This window comes from Rhinolophus sinicus, linkage group LG04 (assembly GCF_036562045.2).
Source record: "Rhinolophus sinicus isolate RSC01 linkage group LG04, ASM3656204v1, whole genome shotgun sequence".
Classification (NCBI taxonomy): domain Eukaryota; kingdom Metazoa; phylum Chordata; class Mammalia; order Chiroptera; family Rhinolophidae; genus Rhinolophus; species Rhinolophus sinicus.
Window position 1 is genome coordinate 182,307,807 of NC_133754.1, and position 22,221 is coordinate 182,330,027.

Here is a 22,221-nt window from a genome sequence, read left to right on the forward strand (position 1 = left end):
GGGAGAGGGTTCCAGAAGTGAAGAGACAGTGTTTGGGGAGGAAGGAGTGGTCACTTAACACAAGTTCTGCTGGTGGGTCCAAAGGGTGGGAGTGAGGACGGGCCATTGGGTTTAGCGTCCAGGTCAGTGGTGACCTTGGCAAGAGCCACTGGGTGGAGTGCCACTGAAACCCCACCAGGAGCAGCAGGATCACAGGAGAACAGGAGGAGGGGAACCGAGGATAAGTAGCATCCACCATGAAAAGAAGGATTAGGGATCAAGTTAGTCTTGTACAGTCTAAGATGAGAGCCATGACGTCACGGAATGATCCAGTAGGAAGACGCATGTTGATTCTTATCCCATAGACAGAAGGCCCATGTGGCCGAGTGTACAGTGGCCACACCAAGGCCGTAACCTCAAAGGCTGCACCCCTCACCTGTTGTCTGTTACCTCTGCCCAGTGCATCCACACCGTTCAGGGCAGCCCTGCGTGTGGAAAAGCTGGAAAAGCACGAGCCTCCATCAGCTTAAATAAGTTAGAGCAGCTCTTCTCCAGTTTCAGTGCACTCCAAACCCTAACTCAAGGTCTGCGTGGGGCACCTCTAATAAGCTGACGGGCGATGCCCACGCTGCTGGGGGGATCTGAGCAGCGTGGACAGGGCAGGGCCCGCAGATTGAATGCTGGGCAATGAAAAAGGATGTAGAAATACATGCACTGTGCTAGGAAGACGTTCCAAACACAGCAGGTGGAAAATACCTACCGCTTCAGCTCATTTTATGAGAAGAATGGAAGGAATCGCATTAAACTACCCATGGTTATTTGGAGTGGTTCTGTCCTTTACGCCTCTCTGTGTTTTCTCAGATTTCCTGGATTAATATTTTTATTCATGCGATTAAGTCATATTTTAAAACAACGAAAGAAGGCCTTACGCCCTGGAGTTTCTGGCTCCGAGCTCCCCCCACACCCCACCTCCCCATAGAACCCCTGAGAGGAGACCAGGACAAGCGGCAGGTGTGGGTCTGTCCCGCATCAGCCTCCAGCCCTGATGTGACAGGGGTGTCATCCCAGCTGGAGGGAAGTACACGGCCCAAAACGAAAGCTCCCAGAGGGCAGGACCTGTGGGGTCATGACCTGAGGCACCTAGAGCTGTGTCTGGCACCTGTGAATCTCCCAAATACGTCAGACAACCTGAAGCAGAGGACTGAAGAGGTGGGTAAACAGGAAAGGTCTCTGCCGGGCTCTACCAGCTTGTTTGGATGGGTCCTGGCTTCTTTTCAACCAAATGATTTGCTGAAACACAGCCTCTCCCCACAGTAGGCTCAGACTCCTTAGGTCAAGGGCACCCTTGAATCCTACCCCCACTCCCCAGGAATCCTGGCCGGGCATGGTCAGGGCAAAAGGGCCCTAAGGGTAAGGGGAGATGGGCTGTGATAAGATCTGCCTGACAAATCAGCCCAAGGGCTGGAAGCCTTCCAAGCGGCCCTCTCCTCAGAGTCCCCTCCCCTGCCTGCTCACCTTTAACCTCTGCCCAGTTGTTATTTAACTCACAGAGATTCTGACTAGTCCTGCATTCTGGAAACCTCCAGGGAGGATAAGAGTTCCCTGGGCAGATCCCAGGGTGAGAACAGGAACCTACAGGTAAAGACTTTCCTCCCTGCACACTGGAGGAGGGTGGAGGGCCTGGGGGTGGGGGTGGGGAGGGGGAGAAGGGCAGATCTTAGGTATCTTCTCAACTCCCCCTCCCCCCTCTGGCCCAGCTGGAGCATAGGCAGAGTGGGCTTGGCTTGGCAGAGGTACCCACACCTGTGATCCCTTCGTGCCCTGCCTGGCTGGGGAGCAGGAAGGCCAGGCATGAAAGGTGATAGATCCCTAGCTGCCTCCTGGCCAGTGGCCAAGAAGCTGTGGCGGGAAGCAACCGTGGAGCGGCTGAGCCCATCTGGGGGGAACTTCTCCGCTAAATCTGCCTCCTTCCAGGTAGGAGAACACAGCAGGTAGGAGACTAGATTTCATCTGATTTAACTCTCTGGACTTCTGCCTCTCTAAGCCTCAGTTCTTTCTTTGGTACATATGAGTGGAAATGTCCCTCAGGAGTCCAAGGCGATCAGCAGTGATGATAACCACACACTGCGGAACCCCAAGGAAAAAGCCTTGTCATTGATAAGCCTTGTTCTAAAGGCCTGGGGTGGTCAGGTGTCCCCAGGACTTCACAGCTCTACCTCCCACCCAGCTGGAGGCTCCACAGTAGCCCCCACCCAGGGGGGTTGTGGCGAGGCTCTCAAGGAGGGTCTTGAGAGCAGAACTGGGGTGGTGGCAGAGGCTACGGTGAGGGTCTTCCTGTGTGCCAGGCCTGTTTACATGATCTGTAGACTAGATTTCATCTCATTTAACTCTCGGACTTCTCTGTGAGGAAGGACTATCAGTCTCATTTTAATAATGATAATAATAATGGCCACACTGATTGGGTGCTGACTGCCTGCTGGGCCTGGTGTCCATTGTTATCGTATTTCACAGATCTGAGACGATTATCTGCATTTTATAGATCTGGTAGGTGCGGTTACAAGCTGTTAGGGACTTAGCATGTGAAAGGTTTCTAACCTTGTCTCACAGGGCCCATCACCCTCTCAATTAGCCTCATCCAGCCCTCTGAGGTGGGCACACCTGCGACCCTCGCTTTACAGGTGAGGCAACATGGCTCAGTGAGGTGAGGAGACTCACCGAGGAGGCCAGCAGCAGAAGCCTTCCAGCCCAGCTCAAGCAGAGACTGGCTGGAGCTGGGGATCGCAACCCCGGGTCGGGCTGCTAGGGGACGGGCCAGGAGATTTAGGTTCACGTCCTGACAGACACTAGACAAGTGGCTTCGCCTCACCAAGCCTCGGTTTCCTCGTCTATTGAATGGATACCACGAGACAGTGCCTCCCTCCCTCCTGAGATTGCAGTCAGAAGCCCAGGCAAGAATGCAAGGCTGTAGCAGCTCAGCAATGTTCCCTGCGGCTGCACACCAGGTCGTGCCATGTCTCCCCAGACTCTCTGGACAGATGGCACCTTCTGCCCAATAATAGAGGGCCGGTGGCCCCACAGGCCAGGGTTTGGGAGCAGTGGCTCCTTTGAGGTGACCTAGGCCTCCTCATTTTAGAAGCCAGGATCTGAGGGAGATGAGGTGACTTGCCCAGGGTCATGTGGTGTGGGTCCCCTCACCAGGGGAGAGAGAATTGAGGGCAGCCTCCCAAGGGTCTGGGGAGTGTTGGCATTTCACAGGGCCCCTCACCAGCAACAGGGCCTTCCTTTGACGTAAGAGCCAGCTCCAGGCCTGAGCTCTGGTGACCAGGTCACCTCACGGGGCACAGGGCAGGTGAGGGCAAGGTCCTGGGGTGGCCTGGGGGTGGAATCCAGGGCCCAATATTACAGACCCCTGTGAATGACTAAGTCGCTTCCTCTGTTAGGACTTTGTTGCCTCTCCTGAGAAATGGGTCCCAGAACAGAACCTCCCTCACTGGGTGGGTGAGGATCCAATGAGACAGATGCGTGTAAAGGTCTCTGTACAGTGCTGATGTCTAGAAAGAACTCACGTTAACTATTATTTGAGAAAATCCAAGTAACAAATGAAAAAAGTTAGCTAGGAATTCCCCAGCTTGGTCAGAGGGGCTAAATCAGTAGTCAGTAGTCACAGGAATCAACTGGAGCTGGGACAAGGCCGAGTCCTTGCTCTGCCACTTGCTCGCTGGTGACCTGCATGGGTGACTCCTCTGTCAAATTGTCACTTATAAAATGGGCTCAGCACAGCACCTGGCAAGGAGAAGGCTTGGTAAATCTTAACCTGAGAGCAGAGAGGGCCTTCACCAGCTCCCAGAGCCTCCAGGCCCCTCAGGGAGGAGGCAGGCCCGAAAGTCAGTCTCTCTGTGGCCTGGCTTACCACAAGGCCCCATCCACATGCCTGGTGTCCTCCGAAGGCCCCTCATGGCCACGAGTGGGGACCCCAGGAACTTCTGGGGAGCCATGCCTGGTTCCAGGTCAGTTCTGACCCCCTGCTGGCCTCAGTGTCCCCAGCTGCTAAACAAGAATTGGTCCAGACGAGCTCTGAGGTGCAGCTACCCAGTGTGGTAGGAACTGTCTGTTCGTTTCCCTAATTATGCATGTTCCTAGGGGGGAAATTCTAAAATACATATAAGCAAAAGGAAGATAAAAGTCACCTGTAGCCTGGCCACCTGAGCTAATGACAGTTACCATTTAGGGAATAACTTTGAGGCTATTTCTAAATTATAATTATTTTAACAAAAATGGGATCCCACTGTCCATACCATCTCATCACTGGGGTTGTTCCCTTAATAGTCTTTCTTTATCGTGATTCATAGCACTCTTTTAAAAAAGTATTTATTGTGAAATGCTAATTACGTGGTTCAAAATTCAAAAACTGTAAAAAGGTGGATGGTAAAAAGATGGCAGCCAGAAGGAGACATTGGAGCAGAGACCTGGAATGACCAGGAGTCGGTCATGTGACCTTTTGGGGGACGGAGGTTGCAGGCAGAGGGAACCACCAGTGCAAAGGCCCTGAGGCTTCGTCCTACATTCACTCTGTGTGACCTTTGGCTGGCTGAGTAACCCTCTGTGCCTCAGTTTCCCATGAAGATTACATGAGTACCTTTAACAAGGAGTGCTCACTAATTGCGGACTTTGGCGGAGGTGGGCATGAGTTTGACATATTTGAGGATCAGAGAAAAGGCCAGCAGGGCTGGGAGTGATGGTAAAAGATGGTAAGATCAAAAGTTTGGATTTCATCCCAAGTGCAGTGGGAATCTACTGGAGGGTCTTAAGCAGAAGAGAATGCAGATCGGATTTTCTTTAAAAGTGAAGAATGAGGATTGGATTTTCTTTAAAAGTGACTGGAGAATGGTTGTAGGGTAAAGGAGAGCAGCAGCAGAGCCTATAAGCTAGAACAGCACTGGTGGCCTGGAGGGAAGGCAGGAGTGTAGAGTGGACAGGCCTGCGGATGGTGGAGTTGGGGGTGAGGAAGAAGGAAAGCCAGGGTGAGGCCCAGCGTTAGACGTGGGCAGCTGGGTGGATGGTGGAGCTGTTTTCCAAGCAGGAAAGGCCTGGAGAGGAGCAGGTTTCATGGTGGCGATGCAAGAGAGCATGTGTTATAGATGTGACCAGTTTAGATGCCATCAGATGCTCAGGGCTGTAGGTCACTGAAGAAGGACATTTGTCATATGTCATCACAGACCCAGGACAGCAGAACCTTGGAGCGAGAGGTATGAGCCCTGGGCCTGCCAATGGGAAGATGTTAGAGAAGGTACAGCCAGCAAGGAAGGAGGACAGCCGGGAGGGAGGGTTCCGGAAGCCCGAGAACAAAGGCTTTCAGGAAGACGGGCGTCATTAGCTGCGTCACCTACCACCTGAGATGGAGCCTGTGGGCCTCTGATCACAGCTCCAATTGTTTTCAGGGTCATGCTGAGAAGTGGAATTGCAGGGTCAAAGAGAGGCCCATTTGTCCTCCTAATAAGCCAAATAACATCTTAACAGCTGGCATCAGGGCAAGGGTTAGGAGAAGCTGTCCCACTGAAGATACATAAATCTGCCTAAGGCAAGTTTTCTTCCCCCCTTTACAGAAGTTTCCTTGTAGGTCACTGAATGTAAATAATATTCGGAGCTGGAGGAGTCCTTCTGTATATCAGAGGATCAGAGCCCTGGAGTGGCTATCCCAAATGTACCGTGTACCCTCTGTTCTGAATGCTAGGCTTCTGCACAAACCTGCCAAAAAGCTTGACCCTCCGCTGGTCTCCACAGAACCCTGGGTGGGGCAGGGAAGGGACAGCTGGACCTCTCTAGTCCAGGCTCTCAGAGAGTGCGATGGCCTTTGAAGACTTGCCTTCGTTGAGACACTCCACCCACTGCCCCAAGATATCCCCAGAAATTATGGGCTGGTAAAGAGCTCGTTTCAGCCCTTACCCTGCTAAGGAGAGACTGAGAGTCAGACGGGTCAGAGAGGGGAAGCGAATTGCCCAGGGTCACACAGCACATCAACAGCAGAGAGCCAGGATGACCAGATAGGTGGTGGTGAATAACGGCAGACTTTAGAGTCAGCAAATCCAGGTTTCGATCTGGGCTCTACTACATACTGGTTGTGTCACTCTGGTTGAGTTGCTTAACCTCCATGAGTCTCCATTTCTCCACCTGTAAAATGGGTATAATCTTGAATTCACACAATTCTCAAGAAGAGAAAAAAAGATTGCAATGCCAAGTACAGGGATAAGTGCTTAATAAATGTTAGCTAAAAGCAGCTCAACCAAAAAAGCAAAGAAGAAAAGAACAGGGGAAAGGTGTTTCAGGCAGAGGCAAATGTGAGCAAAAGCTTGGAGGTGGACGAGGCCAAGGCCAATTCTGGAAGTCCTTGCCAGCTGGCAGGGATGGGGGCCCTGCAGTGGTGGACAAGGCCAGACGTGGGCAGAGGATGGGACACAGCGGGCATGTGGGCTTTCTTAATCCTGTGGGCATGAGGACAGGAGAAGGGGCAGTAACTTAGGCAGATCTGAGTTTAGAAAGTCTATTCTGGAACCCAGTACTGTACCTTTGCTGACCTGCTGTGTGACTCCAAGCTGTCTCTGTCCCTCTCTGGGCCTTAGCCTCCTGCCCCTATAGCAATAAAGGTGGCTCTGATCAGGGTTTGCAAATATATATATATATATATATATATATTTGTGAATATCCTTCTTTACTGCCTTCTCACCACCCTGACAGGACAAGCAGAAATTTGTCATCTGTCCCTAGAACCCAGTGTCCCCAGCACCCAGCCCAGGATCTGGCACAGAAACAATTTCTCATCAAACGATTGAGTGAATGAATGAATGGATAGATAACATCCTTTCCCTTTGGAAGGGTAAGCGTTAAAGCAGAATCCCTTGACCCTTCACTCACCCTCCACACACCTGCAGATCTGCCTCCAGGGTGTGGTCACTGGCCTACTTGCCAATTTCCCTGCACCCTTGTTTTCTTTTCTCTCCAGACAATGGCTTTGTTTCTATTCTTTCTGGAGAGCGGAAATGCCTTCATGGTCTGGAGAACAGTGGTTCTCCAGGTGTGATGAAGGTGACTTTAATTTGCTCCTTTACACATTTCTTCATTTCCTTCATGACTTTTCAAGTAAAAAGCAATGACACAAAGGTGAGCAAACTGTAAAGGAAATACAAATGGTTTTTAAAAATAAGAAAAAGGGCTCAGCCTCCTTCAAATAAAATAAATGCAACTGATGACTACCCTGAGAATCCATTTTTCCACCTATGCGATTGGCAAGGATCAAATCTGGCTAATGGTCAGTGTTGGTGAGGAAAGGGCTGGCTCATGGCCTACTGGGGACATGGGGATGGAAAGCAGCCTCACCCCACTAGAAGACAATGTGAAACTGTCAAATGCAAACCCCTTTCGACCCAGCAGTTATACTTGGAATTAATTCATCGGATATACTCACGCATGGAAAAAACGATGAGGGTAAAATGTTGCCCACTGCAACATTGCTTATGATGAAAAAATACCAGAAAACTAAATGTCCATCAGTAGGAGATTGGCCAAATACACAGTAGTACTCCCGCACCAAGGAGCACTGCACAGCTTAGAAAAAAATTTAGCCAGTGGGGAAGCTCTTATGTACGTCATGACACCTTCCAGAATAAGGTCCAGGGTATAAAGGCACGTGGAAAAAAATACAATGCAGACTGACGTATATGGTCTGCTATCTGACTATAAAAGGGAAATCTGTGTGTATATTTATATTTGCTTGTAAATGCATAAAGTAGCTCTGTAAATGCATGAAATATTTCTGTAGGGGAAATTAGGATGCTGGGACCTGGGGTGAGAGGTGAGCTTTTCACTGTATATCTTTATGTACCTCTGACTTTTTGAATGATATGATGTATTATCCATCCAAAAATATTATAATTTAAAAATAAAATTACAAGTAAGGAAAAGTTTTGATAAGGAAAACAAGATAAATTTATTCTATCCTCTCCTCCTTAAATTTTATGCCTATAAATTTCCCAGCATCACTGGCTATGAAAATTGTCCCTAGAGACTATGGAACAGGTGACCCGCCCCAGGCCCCTAGGTGGCTTTGCCAAGGCCTCAGTCACCACTTATAATTTCCTATACAACTGGGATGACACCAGGTAGGATCCCTGAAAGTTTCTGTGCTGTTTCTTGCCTTCCGTGTCTGTACATCTACTTCTGTTTCCCACTGGAGCTGAGGGCTATAGTTCAACATTTGCCAGACTGCAAATCCGCTGCACTCTAGAGATGGCTTGTCACTGGTCAGAGGGGAAGGTTGACACAGATGGCTTTGCTCTGGACAAAGGGAGAGAAATCAGTTAAAATTCAGGAACATAGACAAGTGGGGTTTCCCACCTTCCATCTCTCCTGAGAGGTCATTTTCCCTGGGACCTTATTCTTAGGGGAATGGCCCAGAGTTCCAATGCCCCCTGTGACACATGAATCAATGGAGGCCACCACTAGTCGATTGAGAGAAAAAAAAAACAACTTGCCATGTGGAGGACAGACCTGAGGAGTAATATCTGTGATACCCAACGTGCTTTTATGTTTCACAAGAAGGGGATAAACAGACATTAGAGAAATGGACCAGGTGAGTAGGCAGTTTATTGAAACAAATGCATGGAAAGGTGCTCAAGTTCACCACTGCTAGGGAAATGCAGAGTGACAATGAGAAGGGACTCTACACCCAGCAGTCTGGGGGACATTCTGGGAAAGGAGCGCCCTCCTCACACACAGCTGGTGAGATGCAAAGGTTACAGCATTGAGTGAAATGACCCAGCCCTCCCACTGCATGCAACCTCACGGCAGGAATGAGAGTCCCTGGTGTGCAGCCGTCGTCCACAGCAGCAAAAGACTGAAGGTTATGTGAATGCCCTTCAGCAGGCAAATGGAGGGTGCATTATGTTACTGCCACTGCCATTGAGTTAGCAGTGTCCCCCTCCCCATGGGAGTGCAGGAAGGAGCCACAGAGGCTAGGAAGAAGGACTCCAGGGCCAGAGCTCAAATCTTGATTTTGTGACTTGGCCATATGCCTTTATCCCCTTATGGCTCAGTTTCCTCACCTGTGAAACAAGGATGGTAATACTAATACCTGTTTCCTAGGATTGTGATGATTAAATGAGCAACTATGTAGAAAGTGTTTAGAACAGTGTCTGGCCCAGAGAAGCGCTACTTAACTATTTGCTAAGTCACTGACTTAGAGGAATCCCGATAAGCTTTTTGTTGAGTATGAAAGTTAAGATGCAGAAAATATTGTCACCAGCATCGACAAGGCCTTATAGATGTCTAGATGTGTCTGTGATTTCATGAGCATAGAAAACTATGGGACACATAGTTGGTTGTCAAGGATTTCCAAAGGAGGAGGGTGGGGGTGGGATAGGGTGGGGCAAAAGAAAAACATTTAAAGCTTCTTTATGATCATTTTTATGCATTTATTAAGTTACGTACATGTCTATTTGGAGAGAAAGTTTCAAAGATTAAAAAAAGGAAACCAAGAGAGGAGAGAGGAAAGGACCGCTTTATCTCCCATGGGGCCGGGTGGGGGCGCCAAGCTGTGATGTGAAGAGCGGAAGTCCAGCCAGCCAATCAAGGAATCTTCCCAACACATCATGTGTTTATTTCAAAATCAAACAATCTCTGATAAATATTTACTCCCAACTCCTGCAGGAAAGAGGGAGGGAGGTACTGAAGTCCCATCAGTTGTTTGAAGGATTGTCTTTCATCTGTGGAAACTTCCTTGGAGGGAAGCTTGCAGCACCCTTTCCCTGCTTTCTGGGCCTCTGCTGCAAAAGGAATCTCCAAACTATTTTTTCCACGCTAGCAGTTGGGGCCAAGAAGGTAATAGGAAGTTCTGAAAACTCCAAGACAAATAGAGGTTGTCCTACCTCCTCGCCAGATGACTCTTCAATCCAGTCTTTTTTTTTAAAGATCTAATTGGCTTACTAAATGATTTATGAACCCGGCAGCATCCCATCTAGAAAATAGTAAGGTGCTCGCCACACAGCAAATCTTCAAGTACAAATCTGATCTTGTCATCTCTTTTAAAATCATTTTATTGTCATTCAAATTTAATCCAATTTTCTTATCAGGCTACAAGATCCTGTTGAATCTAGGATCCTGGCCCTCTGGGGTGACGAGGCCCAACCAGTTGGAAATGTAGTTCTCTTGGATGCCTAGTTCTCTCTCTCTCCAATCGTTTGCTTTTCACACATCGTTCCCTGCCCCCCTGCCACCTCGCTGACTTCCCCTACCCCGGGACTCAGCCAGTATGTTGCTTTCTTCCAGGAAGACTTTCCAGGCTGCCCAGGGTCGGCTAGGGTCCCCAATAGAGTAGGTGCCTTGTTTTGGGTTTCCTGCCCCGCAATCGGGCTGTCCCATTCGTGAGGGCAGAAGCCTCATCCCCGCAGCCTGAGGTCTCTGCGTTGAGTTGAGACATCTGGGGCTGGGGTTAAGCGACCTCCATAAGGTCATTCCATTGCTCTTGGAGCAGGTTCCGGCCTGGAGCAGAGGCTGAGGGCCACAGACTGGGACTATTTTGGGGGATGTGGACAGATCCTTGGGCGGAGGATGACAAAATGGGTGCAGATTCATCTAAAGCGGCAGCCGCTCCGGGAGCTTGCCCCTCACAATTATGGGCGAAGCCTTCCGCCTGGGAACCTGCCCTTCACAAGGATGGCATCCGCGGATTCTTATTGGTGGCCGTGGGCTCCTTGGGCGGTGTTGATTGGTGGAGGGCGGGGGCGTGTCGGGCGGGACGAGGCGAAGCCGGGTGGGCTATCTCAGGCCGGCCCAGCGTCAGGTCGCCGGCGCGGCGACAATGTCCCGGGCACGCAGCCATTTACGCGCGGCTCTCTTCCTGGAAGTGGTTTCAACGCGCGGTGCAACGACCCGGACCGCCGCGCGGCGAGAGTTGAGCGCTAGGCCCGCGCCGCTGAAGCCGGGCATGGAGTATCAGGTATGCGGCAGGCCTGCGGTCGTGCGTTGACACGTGGGCCGGTCCTGAGCCACACAGCATCCGGCTCCGCCAGCCGAGGGAGGGTACCAAGGGCTTGACACTGGGCGGGACATCCTGGAGTCCTGGGATGGGAACTGGGACTAGAAAGTTGAGCCTGTGCCGCCGGTCTGGGAATTCTGAGGCTGAAGTGTCCCGCAGTTAGAGTTGGAAGGGACGCCCGGTGATAGGACCAAGAGGTCCAGTGGCTCAGCTGGGGTTTTGGTGTTTCAGACTCTCGGGAGTTTGAACCAGCAGTTGAGGGGTGGGAGAGGAAAGGGATTCAGGAATTCAGACGAGAGATCCAGGAGCCTAGATCTGGGGTTGTAGTCCCTAGGATCCAGGAGATGGAGATCCAAGTCCCTGGGACTGGGGGGCAGACAGGAATCGGGTGGAGAAGGGGTGAAAATCTGGGAAACAGAAATCGTCCTCTTGGCTTTATGCCAGAGGCTAGTTGCCAGAGACCAGAACATGATGCTAGCCAGACAGGTGGTGCCAGTTTGATGGGGGTGGGTCCTGCAATTAGCCATTGCGGCCCTGAAGGGAAATAAGTGGCATTCTCACTGTCACCACCCCCACTCCCCACCCCCCGTGTGGACTCTCCTAAAACTGACCTTCCTTCCTTCCTGATTGGGTAACTGCAGGCACACCCTTCCTTGCACCCTCCTTTTCTCATCTAGTGGCTTCAAACAGCTCTACTCTGGGTCAAAATGTGGAACCCCAATCATCAAGGTTGGACATGGAAGCTTTTAGGAATTCCTCACTCCAGTTCTTCCAGTTCTAAGACCCCAGCCTTCTGTGGTTCTGGCCCTACCTCAGTAGGGGCCCAATAAAGTGGCAGACCCATTGGAAGGAATGAGGGCAAAGGCCCCAGGGGTGAAGCCTGAACAGGAAGCAAGTCTAGTCCCGTTAGTCATGCTATCTGCTCAGCCTGGCACTCCCTGGGTGGGGCTGAATTGCCCTAGGTGCCCATCTCTGCCTAAGCAGGATGGATGCCACTTCTCTCTTACTGCTGGCTTGATCTCTAGGCTGGGGCAACAGGGCTGGCACACAGGATGGTGCCCTGGCCTGGCCACTGGTGCACTGGGTTTCTCTGTCCCTATGGACCGGACCCCTAGTGAGCCTTAACCTGCTACCTGGGGACTGTGGTTGCCAGGATGCTGTACGCACACTCAACACCCTGCAAAGCAATGCCTGCTACCTGAAGCAGAGGAAGAGCCAGAAGGGTGACTCCCAGACAAAACTGGAAGCCATGGAGCTGTACTTGGCACGGAGTGGGCTGCAGGTAAAGTGGGTAGGGCCTGTGACCACCCCCCACTCCTGTCTGTCTGTGAGTCCTGTTGCTGAGATGGAGACCTTGTCTGTCTATCCCAGGTGGAGGACTTGGACCGGCTGAACATCATCCACATCACTGGGACCAAGGGGAAGGTGAAGGATGGGACCCAGGGGGAGGGTATCCACTTGGTGTGGGGGGCTCTGCCCAGACAAGAACTTTTCTTTCTAGGGCTCCACCTGTGCCTTCACTGAACGTATCCTCCGAAGCTATGGCCTGAAGACCGGATTCTTTAGGTACTGAGGTGCAGAGGGATATGGTGTCTCCTAACTCTCTGGGGGGCTGTGGAAGGAGGAGGCCAGGGTCACCTCCAAGAACTGAGCTGCTTGTCTTTCTGCCCAATGTTTACTCATTAAACAAACATTCAACTAGCACTCACCACATTGCCTCAAGATTATGGCAGTCTTTAATTTTCATAATGAAAATTTGACTGTACAAACTAAATACATATCTAGAATCGTCACATGTCTTTTTTAAAATTCTATATACCAGTTTGTTTGTTTTTTGTTTTGTTTTGTGTTTTTTTTTTTTTTTTTATTATTGGGGAAGGGGAACAGGACTTTATTGGGGAACAGTGTGCACTTCAGGACTTTTATTTTTCCAAGTCAAGTTGTTGTCCTTTTTAAATCTTAGTTGTGGAGGGTGCCATTCAGCTTCAAGTTGTTGTCCTTTCAGTCTTAGTTTTAGAGGGTGCGGCTCAGCTCCAGGTCTAGTTGCCCTTGCTAGTTGCAGGGGGCACAGCCCACCATCCCTTGCGGGAGTCGAACCAGCAACCTTGTGGTTGAGAGGACGCTCTCCAACCAACTGAGCTGTCCAGGAGCTCACCGCCACTCAGCTCAAGGTGCCTTGTTCAATTTTAGTTGCAGGGGGCGTTGCCCACCATCCCTTGTGGGACTCGAGGAATCGAACTGGCAACCTTGTGGTTGAGAGCCCACTGGCCCATGTGGGAATCGAACCCGCAGCCTTCGGAGTTAGGAACATGGAGCTCTAACTGCCTGAGCCACTGGGCCAGCCCCTATATACCAGTTTTAAATCACATGCAAATAGTTTTCAATTAGGATGTCTTTGCAGTAAGGAGCAGGAAACATGGCTTACAACGGCTTAAATGATAAGGGTAGTTTGTGAGTCCGTGCTGCATCCTGAATGGGCAGCAGAGGGGAGCCCTTCTACTCTGCCAGCCTCAGCTGCTGCTCTGTCCTCAAGGCAGCCCCCCCTCTTGGTCACACTCAAGCATCTAGACTCATAACAGACGATGGCGGAGGCCCCTCTTCCCTGGGCTCTACGTGTCTCCTCTTAGCCGATCACCTGTAAAGCAGTTGGATTAAGCTCGTGGTTAATTGCTCAGGATTTGGTCCTTGGGGTTGGGACATTTAAGATTTTTGCCTCCTTATATATAACCAGTTCCTTCAAGTGACCTCTACGCATCTGAAACCAGCTGACTGAGGTTATTTCAGGCTAATATTTTCCCTAAGTAGTTGTTCAAAATAAAGAAATTGAGAGAAGGACTCATAATATGAGAAGGCCTTTGAGGATTCAAATATAAGCCAACAACCTCTCTTCTAAAATAAGTTTTTGGGTAAAATCCCAGCCCTCGACTTGAGCCCTTGTGGCCTCATGGTCCAGTCAAGGATGCACAGACGGGCTGGGGCACAGGGAACTACCGAAGGACTTGGGAGAAGTGAGGCACAGAGGCCAGTGGCATCAGCCCCACAGGGGCCTGGGAGGCCGACGGGAGGAGCTAGGACTCTTGAGAGCAGGGGGAAGCCGCAGCAGGGTTTTCAGCAGGACAGTGACATGGTCAGATTTGTGTTAACAAAAGACAGTTCTGACTGGTGGGTGGGGGAAGACCTAGGGGCCTTGGGCAGGGAGTTCTGATGACTTTAGGTCTCCTGGCAGCTCTCCCCACCTGGTGCAGGTGCGTGAGCGGATCCGCATCAATGGGCAGCCCATCAGCCGCGAGCTCTTCACCAAGCACTTCTGGCGCCTCTACCGGCGGCTGGAGGAGACCAAGGTAGCCATGCAGGAGGGCTGGTAGGTGGGCAGGGTAGGGCACTGGAGTGGGTGGATGGACCCAGAAGGCACTGCACATCCCAGGATCCCATCTCCCCAGAGCAGAGGCTACAGGGGCCCCAGGCTCTGATGTGTTCCTGTCCACAGGATAGCAAAAGCTGTGTCTCCATGCCCGCCTACTTCTGTTTCCTTACGCTCATGGCCTTCCACGTCTTCCTCCAAGAGCAGGTGCATGCCCACTCCCCAGAACCCTGTGTCTGAGGCCTTGGGGAGGGGAATCTTAGCAGGCTGGGGGCTCCCACGTGCCCCTATCCCCCTTGTCATGCCCTCTGGTTCTCTGCAGGTGGACCTGGCAGTGGTGGAAGTGGGTATTGGTGGGGCTTATGACTGCACTAATATCATCAGGTGAGGGCAGCTGCTTGGGGAGACAGGTGGTGCCCAGGTGGCCCAGGGCAGCAGCATCATGCCCCTTTTGTCTTCTGCAGGAAGCCTGTGGTATGTGGGGTCTCATCTCTTGGCATTGACCACACTAGCCTTCTGGGGGACACGGTGGAGAAGATCGCATGGCAGAAAGGGGGCATCTTCAAGGTGACCAGGCAGCCCAGGGAGGGGAGGTACATGGACAGCCCCGTCCTGGCCCTTATGCTCAGGGAAGGAGAGCTGGGGCAGGGTCCTTTGTATCCTGATTCAGGGCAAGGTTTTGGGCATCAGTGGAGTATGGGTTCTTGTCTCAGCTCTTTGTGTGACTGGAGCAAGTTGAGCCTTCTCTCCGGCCTTAGTCTCCCTATCGAGGGGTTCCCATAGGTCCTATAGGGGGAGACTACATGGGACGGCCAGGCCCAGAGATGTGGGAGCCAGAGCTGGAGGTGGAGGTTCCTTGGCAGCCCCTGTCTCATGCTCCCTGTCCTCCACAGCATGGTGTCCCCGCCTTTACTGTGCCCCAGCCTGACGGTCCCCTAGCAGTGCTGAAGGAGCGTGCTGAGCAGATCTCGGTGAGTCTGATTGGATGTACTGGGGAGGTGTTTTATCCTTTTGGGCCTCAGTTTGCTCATCTGTGCAGTGAGAGCCAGCTGCTCGCCCAGCTGGAGCACATCTTGGTTCTAGGAGCAGGGCTTGGTGGGTTCTGGTTGGTGGGGAAAGATGGAAGGGCCTTCTGGCCAAGGTGGCAACAGCACCTCCCCTGATTCCTCTGTAGTGTCCCCTTTATCTATGCCCACAACTGGAAGCCCTGGAGGAAGGGGGGCCACCTCTGACCCTTGGCCTGGAAGGAGAGCACCAGCGGTTCAATGCTGCCTTGGCCTTGCAGCTGGCCCGCTGCTGGCTGCAGCAAAAGGTCCACCGAGGTAAGTGGGCAGGGGATACGGGAAGCCTGCCCCTGAGGGCTCTGAGCACACCCAGTCCCACACGGTCCTCCCTTGCCCCAGGCATCGGGGAGCTGACGGCATCCAGGCCGAGCCTCCTGCAGCCGCTGCCTCTGGCGCCTGTGTTCCAGCCCACATCCCACATGCGGCAAGGTGAGTTGGACCTTGTCCAGCCAGGTCCCTTCAGGTGATTCTTTCGGTTTTCTATTTGAGACGTAGGGACAATTTGAGATGGTGCCCAAGAGAAAGGACTCTGAAGTCAGTAAGTTTCCCTGACTTTGAGTTCGTGAGCTCTCTGTGTTCCTCAGTTTCCCCTCTTGCCAAATGAGATGATTATAGGACCCACTGTGAGGTGACATCACTAAGGGACTGAGCCCAGAGCCTGGTGGGTGTGGAGAAAGTGCCTCGCCAGTGGTAGCTGCCATTCCCATCATCTTGGTCATCATCATAAGACTATGAGGTTCTTGAGAACGGTGATATTGTCAGGCTTCTGACTTCCCTCTAAGCTTTCAGCACATAGTAGATGCTCACGGCTGTTAAACCCCTTCAGCAAATGGTTCCAATGTGCCCATCGTGTGCCAGGCTCCACAGCAAGACCGTGACACAGCCCAGAGCCTGGTAGATCTTAGATCACATTCTAGCCCCAGGACTTACTGCCTCTGTGACCTAGTTTCTCTAAGCTAAGGGCTCTCCACGTGTAACATGGGGCTGATATGATAGTAGCCCCATGAGGGCTGCCTGGAAGATTCTACCAGATGAGGCAGCCCAACAGCTGATGCCAGTGATTGGCTTCCAGTGATACGCGGCAGAACAGCTAGGTCCTCAGAGAGCTCAGGTGAGGGCCCTGTGGATGGGTTGTGTACGCGAGTTGAGGACTGGGGTGGGAGAGGATGTGCGAGGGCTGCCCTGCAGCAACTGCTGGAGAGCTGCCTTGCCCCTCTCCCCCAGGGCTTCGGGACACGGAGTGGCTGGGCCGTTCGCAGATGCTGCGGCACGGGCACCTCACCTGGTACCTGGACGGCGCGCATACCTCCAGCAGCATGCAGGCCTGCGTGCGCTGGTTCCGCCAGGCGCTGCACCGTGGCGAGAGGCGGGGCAGGTGAGCGCTGCACAGGGTAGGGGTCGCGGTGGGACTGGGCCAGAGGAAGGCGCGGGACTCGGGGAAGGATGGAGCAGGTTCCTGCTGAGAAGGGATGGGAGACGCGGTTTTCACCCCCTCCTCGCCCCTCCCACAGTGCACCAGAGGTGCGTGTCTTGCTCTTCAACTCTATTGGGGACCGGGATCCCACCGCCCTGCTGAAGCTGCTGCAGGTGAGGGACTGGTTGATGGGTGGGCAACAGGCAGCCCAGCACTGATTCTGGCTGTGTGACACCCCACCCCATCCCTGAGCCTCCGTTTCCTCAATTGTAGAATGAGGCTAATTCCCCTCCCCTGAATTGTACTGAGGATTAAGTGTAAAAGCTTCAGGGCACATGGGATAGTCTAGTCCTGGTCACGGTTCTCATCCTTACTGGTCATGTCCCTTCAACCACTAGCATATGACCCTGGACAAGAGAGGGCATTTCCCTGAGCCTCATTTTGCTATTAGGGATACCTGCTTCTCAAGTTTGGTTTAAGGAGTCACTGGGCTAAAGCATGTAGGGGCCCGTCTCTGCTCAGGAAACTGAGGCGGCCCTAGGCTGTCACGGCTGGAATGGTTCCGAGGGGTCATTTCCCATTTCACAGACCAGGAGGCTGAGGCTGTTCTTCATATCCAGAACCTTTCCCGTTGGTGCAGAAAGCCTTTCCCAGCCTGAATTTGGAGCCTGCTCAGTAGCTGGGTGACCTTAAAGCTGTACCTCCCCCCCAAGCCTCTGTTTCCCCATCTGTACAGTGGGCCATGCTGCCCAGGCCACAGGCCAGGCAGGGTCTACTGAGGTAGATGAGGGGCCACTGAAGTGCTGGGGCAGGGTTTATGCAGCATCACTGCAGTTCAGCTGGGGTGGGGGGGGTGCATCTCCAGAGATGGGGACGTGTATGTGGGTTCTGGGGTGCTGTGTGGAAGTCGGGGTGGGGGTGGGGCATCCTCTCAGACTCTGACACCAGGTACCCCTTGGCCTTCTAGCCCTGCCAGTTTGACTATGCTGTTTTCTGCCCTAACCTGACAGAGGTGTCACCCACAGGCAATGCAGGTGAGAGTTGACAAGCATGGTCCCTGGAGGTGGGCAGGGGGTGGAGGGCTGCGCTGGTGGTGACAGTGGGGGCTTCTGAACTGGAGGTCTGAAGTAGGAGCTAGATTTGTTTTATTATATAAATATCCTTTGGTATATTTTGAACTTTGCATGTGACTGCAATACTGAAAAAGAATTACTGGGGAAAACATTTTTCAAAATGCAGGTTACAACCTACTTTAAGTTTCTTGAAATCAATTTAGTGGGTCTCAGCCAGCATTTTTTATTTTAAATGAAATAGAAAATATCTATGTGCCTTGGACAAAGTAAGGGTAGGTACTGTTTTATGAAGATTCTGTTCCAGACATTTATGTACACATATGTGAGTACTGGGTTGCCTTTGTAAAATGTATTTTTTCCTGTGGGTCACATGAAAAACATTTGAAATAGTATTGTAAAAAATACAGCTCCTCAGGATCCACATCAGACTGTCGGGGGAGTTCGGAATCTGCGTTTCTAGAAATGCTTATGTCCACCTAGTGATGGGCCCTATTTATTTTACAGATGATGACAGTTGAGGCCAGGGTGGGAGATGTGCTCAGTGGGCAAAAGCCCTAGCTTTGAAGCTAACCTGCCTGGCCCTGCTTCTCACCTGCTTTGTCCTAGTGGGCAAGTCACCGAACCTTTCTGAGCCTCAGTTTCCTCATAGCGTCCACTGTGAGGACTGGTGATGCATGGAAAGGACCAGGCATTAAGCAGGCGCTCCCAGTGGGCCAGCCCTTCCCCCGCCTCCAGTCCTGTCCCCCTCGTTGACGTGCCTTTCCCTGTGTCCTGCAGACCAGCAGAATTTCACAGTGACACGGCACCAGATGCTGCTCCGCTGCCTGGAACACCAGCAGCACTGGAGGCGCCTGGATGAGGAGCACGCCAGCCCGGACCTCTGGAGCGCCCCCAGCCCAGAGCCTGGTGGGCCTGCCTCCCTGCGGCGGCCACCCTGCCCGCCCCATACCCACAGCTCCGGCTCCCTTGTCTTCAGCTGCATCTCCTATGCCTTGCAGTGGATCACCCAAGGCCGGGACCCTGTCTTTCAGCCACCCAGTCCCCCACAGGGCCTCCTCGCCCACCCTGTGGCAGGCAGCGGGGCCAGTGTGCTTCGTGAGGCGGCTGCCGTCCACGTGCTGGTCACAGGAAGCCTGCACCTGGTGGGCGGTGTCCTGAAACTGCTGGAGCCCTCCCTGTCCCAGTAGCCAAGGCAGTGGGGTTGGCGGTAAGGCCTCCCACACCTGCCCTGCGTCTTTTCACGAACTCCTGTATTAGGTGCCTTTCGTTGTCTGCTTTGCTGATTCTGTCTAGACTGGCCCAGGGGCCTGGGCTCTGGGCAGTGACATAGAGGGCTGGTGGGTGGGAGGCTGAGATCAGACATCCTCTGTCTCTGAGCCAGCGGTGCCCTTGGCCTCTCCTTCCTGCTGAGACAGCCTGGGGCCTTCCCAGTTCTCCTGCTGTGGTAGTCGGCCTGACAATCCAGTCCATCTCCCTCCCCCCTCCCCTGCTTCCTGCCTCAGGCCCAGCTTATTGTGTGAGCTGCAGCCAGGCCTGGGGTCCTGCCAGGTGCTGGTCAACAGATTTCCTCCTCTCAGTGCCTTCTGGGAAAGGAGAGGGTCCCTGCCTGGGGCGTCCTGGGGACAGAGGGGGGCTGGATTGAATTAAAGCCTTTACCTTTTTTTAAAAAAAAAAGATAGCAAAATGTTTGATTTAACTTTTGACCTCTAGCTCGCTCAGCAGACAATCAGGGTGGGGGCTACAGTGGTATAGTAACTGGATTGTGTAGGGCCTGGGCTGTGTGACCTGTGACAAGTCCCTCCTTCCCTCTGAGCCTCAAGTGGCCTGTCTGTGAAATGTGAAGAGTGGCCTGATGTGTGTTGACCATGTGCCAGGCACTGCTTTGCAGACCTCCTCGCAGAGACCTTGTGAATGAGGAGTCGCATACCTATTTCACAGATCAGGAAACTGGCTGGTTTAAAGAAGCCATGGGACCGGCCCACAGTCACACAGCCACTAAGTGGCAGGTCGAGGATTTGAACCCAGAGCTGTCCCCAACACCTCTGTTTTAGGGACTCCTCCCCTTCTCCCAGCCCAGCCCAGCCCAGCACTGGTTTCATGGTCTGATTTATTGGTGGTGAGTATATAGGGGTGGGCCCAGGTCAGGCAGCCTGGCCACTCCCATCTGCTGCCTTCCTGCTGGGCTAGGAGGGTGGGGTCTCCATGTGACAGTTGCAGGAAGGAGCTAGGCAACCCCATCCCCAGGGTGGGCACCCCGAGGCTTTAGTACCCCCTCCCAAAGTTGTGCCCGTCCAGGTATGGATGCTGCTGGGATCAGATCCTGGCGGTTCTGGGCTGGCCATGGAGGAGGTGCTTTTGGCCGGGGTGGGCTGGGCAGTCTGTTCTGAGTTCTCACCTCCTGCCCAGCCCAGGTCACTGAGTGCAGGATCCGGGTGAAAATAACAGGGACTTGCTACAACAATGTGGACATACAGGGCAATGGTCTGTCTCTCCGTGGTCCTGGGCAGCCGTACCCCAGGCCCACTGAGTTTGAAGGTTCTGCAGGATGGGGTAGGGGGACCCCAAGGTGTTCCAAGCTGGTGCCCCCGCTGGCAGCAGGCCTCTGAGAGGGAGGCAGGAGGGGCAGATGCAGAAGGCACGGTCCATCCTTGGTCGAGCAGAAGGGTTGGGGTCCTGGGGTGAGTTCATGACCAGTAGTTTCCAGCTGGTGGCTGCTTAGTCTCTCCTGCTGGGCAAGGGCTGGCTGGGTGGCCCCCAGGGCTCCTGGCTGGGTGCTACGCCATGCTGCTGGTGGAGCAGGGGGTGCTCTGGGTGCTCCCGATGCTGTGGTTGGTGCTACTGCTCTCTGAGGAGGCCGGGGCAGCCACTGCCACCACGGGCTCCCGCTTGCTGGGGGGACCTGGGGGCAGGGGCGGAGGTCAGGGCCCCGGCCAGGGTTCCCCACTCCCCCAGAGGCTTTGTCAGGCTCCCCCAGGTGGTGGTAGAGGGGTCCTGAGCACTCACGGTGGGGGCCTGGGATACTCACGCGTGTGCGAGTAGATGTACCAGAGTGCGGCGGTGAGCAGGGCCCCGATGAGGAAGGCGCCAAAAGTGATGCCCAGCACAGCGGGCAGGACAAGGGTTTTGCCTGTGCAGCCAAGGGAGGGATGGCTGCGGTCAGCACTGCTGCCTCCTCCCTTGTCCCCTACCCTGCTGTGCTGGCCAGGAGCACAGCTTTTGGTGGGAGTCCCAGCTCAGCCACTGCCCTGACTTCTCTGAACCTCAGTCTCCTCATCTAGTAAATGGGTTCATCACACCCATGTGTTGACTAAGCCATGGTTGCTATGACCGTTCACCCAGAGGGCCTAGCTAGGCCCCCTGGGCCATGCCTCTGCCTCACAAGGCTGATGGGGATACATTTTAGGGAAGATGCATGGTATAATCTGAGCAAAAAGTGAGGGGGGCCTGGGAGTCCAGAGCCTGCCCTGCTTCGCTGTGTGATCTTAGGTTAGTCCCTGCCTCTCTCTGAGCCTTATACCATGGTAGGGACCGGCCAGAGCACCTCTGAGGACTCTTCAGCTTTGCTCTTGGGTTTTCTCAAGCCTCATTTCTTCCACACTCCTGACTCCTGTGTGACTATGGGCCAGGCAGTCTCCCCTTGGACCTCTGAGTTCCTATCCATGTGATGGGGTTATTAGCCCTGCTCTCCTGGTTGTGAGTTGTGAGTGGAGACTCAATTCTGGCCCAGGTAGGGCGGTAAAGAGGGTTGTACCCGCACCTCTGTCCCCAGTGTCAGGGAATCTTCTGCCTGGTGGGGGCGTGGCCCCAGAGGGAACTAACAAAGAGGCTGGAGGGTTCTGGGCTGAAGGCATCCTCTACACTGGGGGCCTTAAGAAAGGTGAGGCCAGCACCACCCCATCCAGACCTGATTCTGGAGGCCCCATCCCTCCAGGGAGGGCAACCAGCAGCCATGGGGATCGAGAAGAGCCAAAGGCCTGGAATGCTGTCCCCCAGGGCCGTCCCGCGCAAAGGCTGTCCATCTAGTAGACAAAGCTCTGGAACCTACTCTAGGCTGCTGGGAAGCCCTTGTCCTGCCCTCCTCCCAGGGCTGCTCTCTCTGGGGTCCTCCCTGCTGTGTGTCTAGGCCCCATCCCTCTGGGCCATCGTGGTGCCCCACTCTGATCTCCGCCACTGGAACCCCAGAGAAACCTGGAGAGAGCTTACCAGGCACGCCAGGGCTGACGATATTCAGGCGCATGGAGACAGTCCTGTGGGCTTCCTGGGGGAGGAAGAGAGAATGGTGAGTGGCACAGCCTTCAGGAGGA

At 53.3% G+C, this 22,221-nt stretch overlaps 2 protein-coding genes across 6 annotated transcripts in view; one reads left to right on the top strand and one right to left on the bottom strand.

Annotated features, from left to right (window-relative positions):
- The first annotated feature begins 1,036 nt into the window (after positions 1-1,036).
- On the top strand, positions 1,037-19,591 carry FPGS (folylpolyglutamate synthase). 5 transcript variants are annotated; one of them, XM_074331061.1, is made up of 17 exons: positions 1,037-1,188; positions 1,530-1,617; positions 1,737-1,953; positions 12,159-12,287; positions 12,377-12,430; positions 12,507-12,571; positions 14,232-14,346; positions 14,493-14,573; positions 14,689-14,750; positions 14,831-14,933; positions 15,260-15,337; positions 15,541-15,688; positions 15,770-15,859; positions 16,655-16,805; positions 16,942-17,017; positions 17,812-17,878; positions 18,695-19,591. In XM_074331061.1, the coding sequence occupies exons 3-17, from the start codon at positions 1,831-1,833 to the stop codon at positions 19,102-19,104; spliced, it is 1,752 nt and encodes a 583-aa protein (XP_074187162.1). In that variant the 5' UTR covers positions 1,037-1,188; positions 1,530-1,617; positions 1,737-1,830; the 3' UTR covers positions 19,105-19,591. The 5 variants fall into 5 exon arrangements, with proteins under 5 accessions (XP_074187162.1, XP_019584208.2, XP_019584209.2 ...); XM_019728649.2 differs by lacking the exons at positions 1,037-1,188; positions 1,530-1,617; positions 1,737-1,953 and adding an exon at positions 10,771-10,966 and having other exon boundaries at positions 14,451-14,573; XM_019728650.2 differs by lacking the exons at positions 1,037-1,188; positions 1,530-1,617; positions 1,737-1,953 and adding an exon at positions 10,771-10,966.
- Positions 19,592-20,007: 416 nt separating this feature from the next.
- The window catches only part of ENG (endoglin), a 28,863-nt gene continuing 26,649 nt past the window's right edge, over positions 20,008-22,221 (bottom strand). The window contains exons 13-15 of the mRNA XM_019728648.2: positions 22,121-22,175; positions 20,943-21,044; positions 20,008-20,816 (exon numbers count right to left, since the gene is read on the bottom strand). Of these exons, the coding sequence (XP_019584207.2) occupies positions 20,692-20,816; positions 20,943-21,044; positions 22,121-22,175 (282 nt within the window). The 3' untranslated portion in view covers positions 20,008-20,691. The remainder of the gene's footprint in view (positions 20,817-20,942; positions 21,045-22,120; positions 22,176-22,221) is intronic.

Excerpts from the sequence above, each read along its gene's own strand:
- FPGS (XM_019728649.2), top strand. The coding sequence starts at position 10,829 with ATGTCCCGGGCACGCAGCCATTTACGCGCGGCTCTCTTCCTGGAAGTG. Across the intron at positions 15,338-15,540 it reads AGCGTGCTGAGCAGATCTCG|TGTCCCCTTTATCTATGCCC; the intron begins GTGAGTCTGATT and ends ATTCCTCTGTAG. Across the intron at positions 15,860-16,654 it reads CACATCCCACATGCGGCAAG|GGCTTCGGGACACGGAGTGG; the intron begins GTGAGTTGGACC and ends CCTCTCCCCCAG.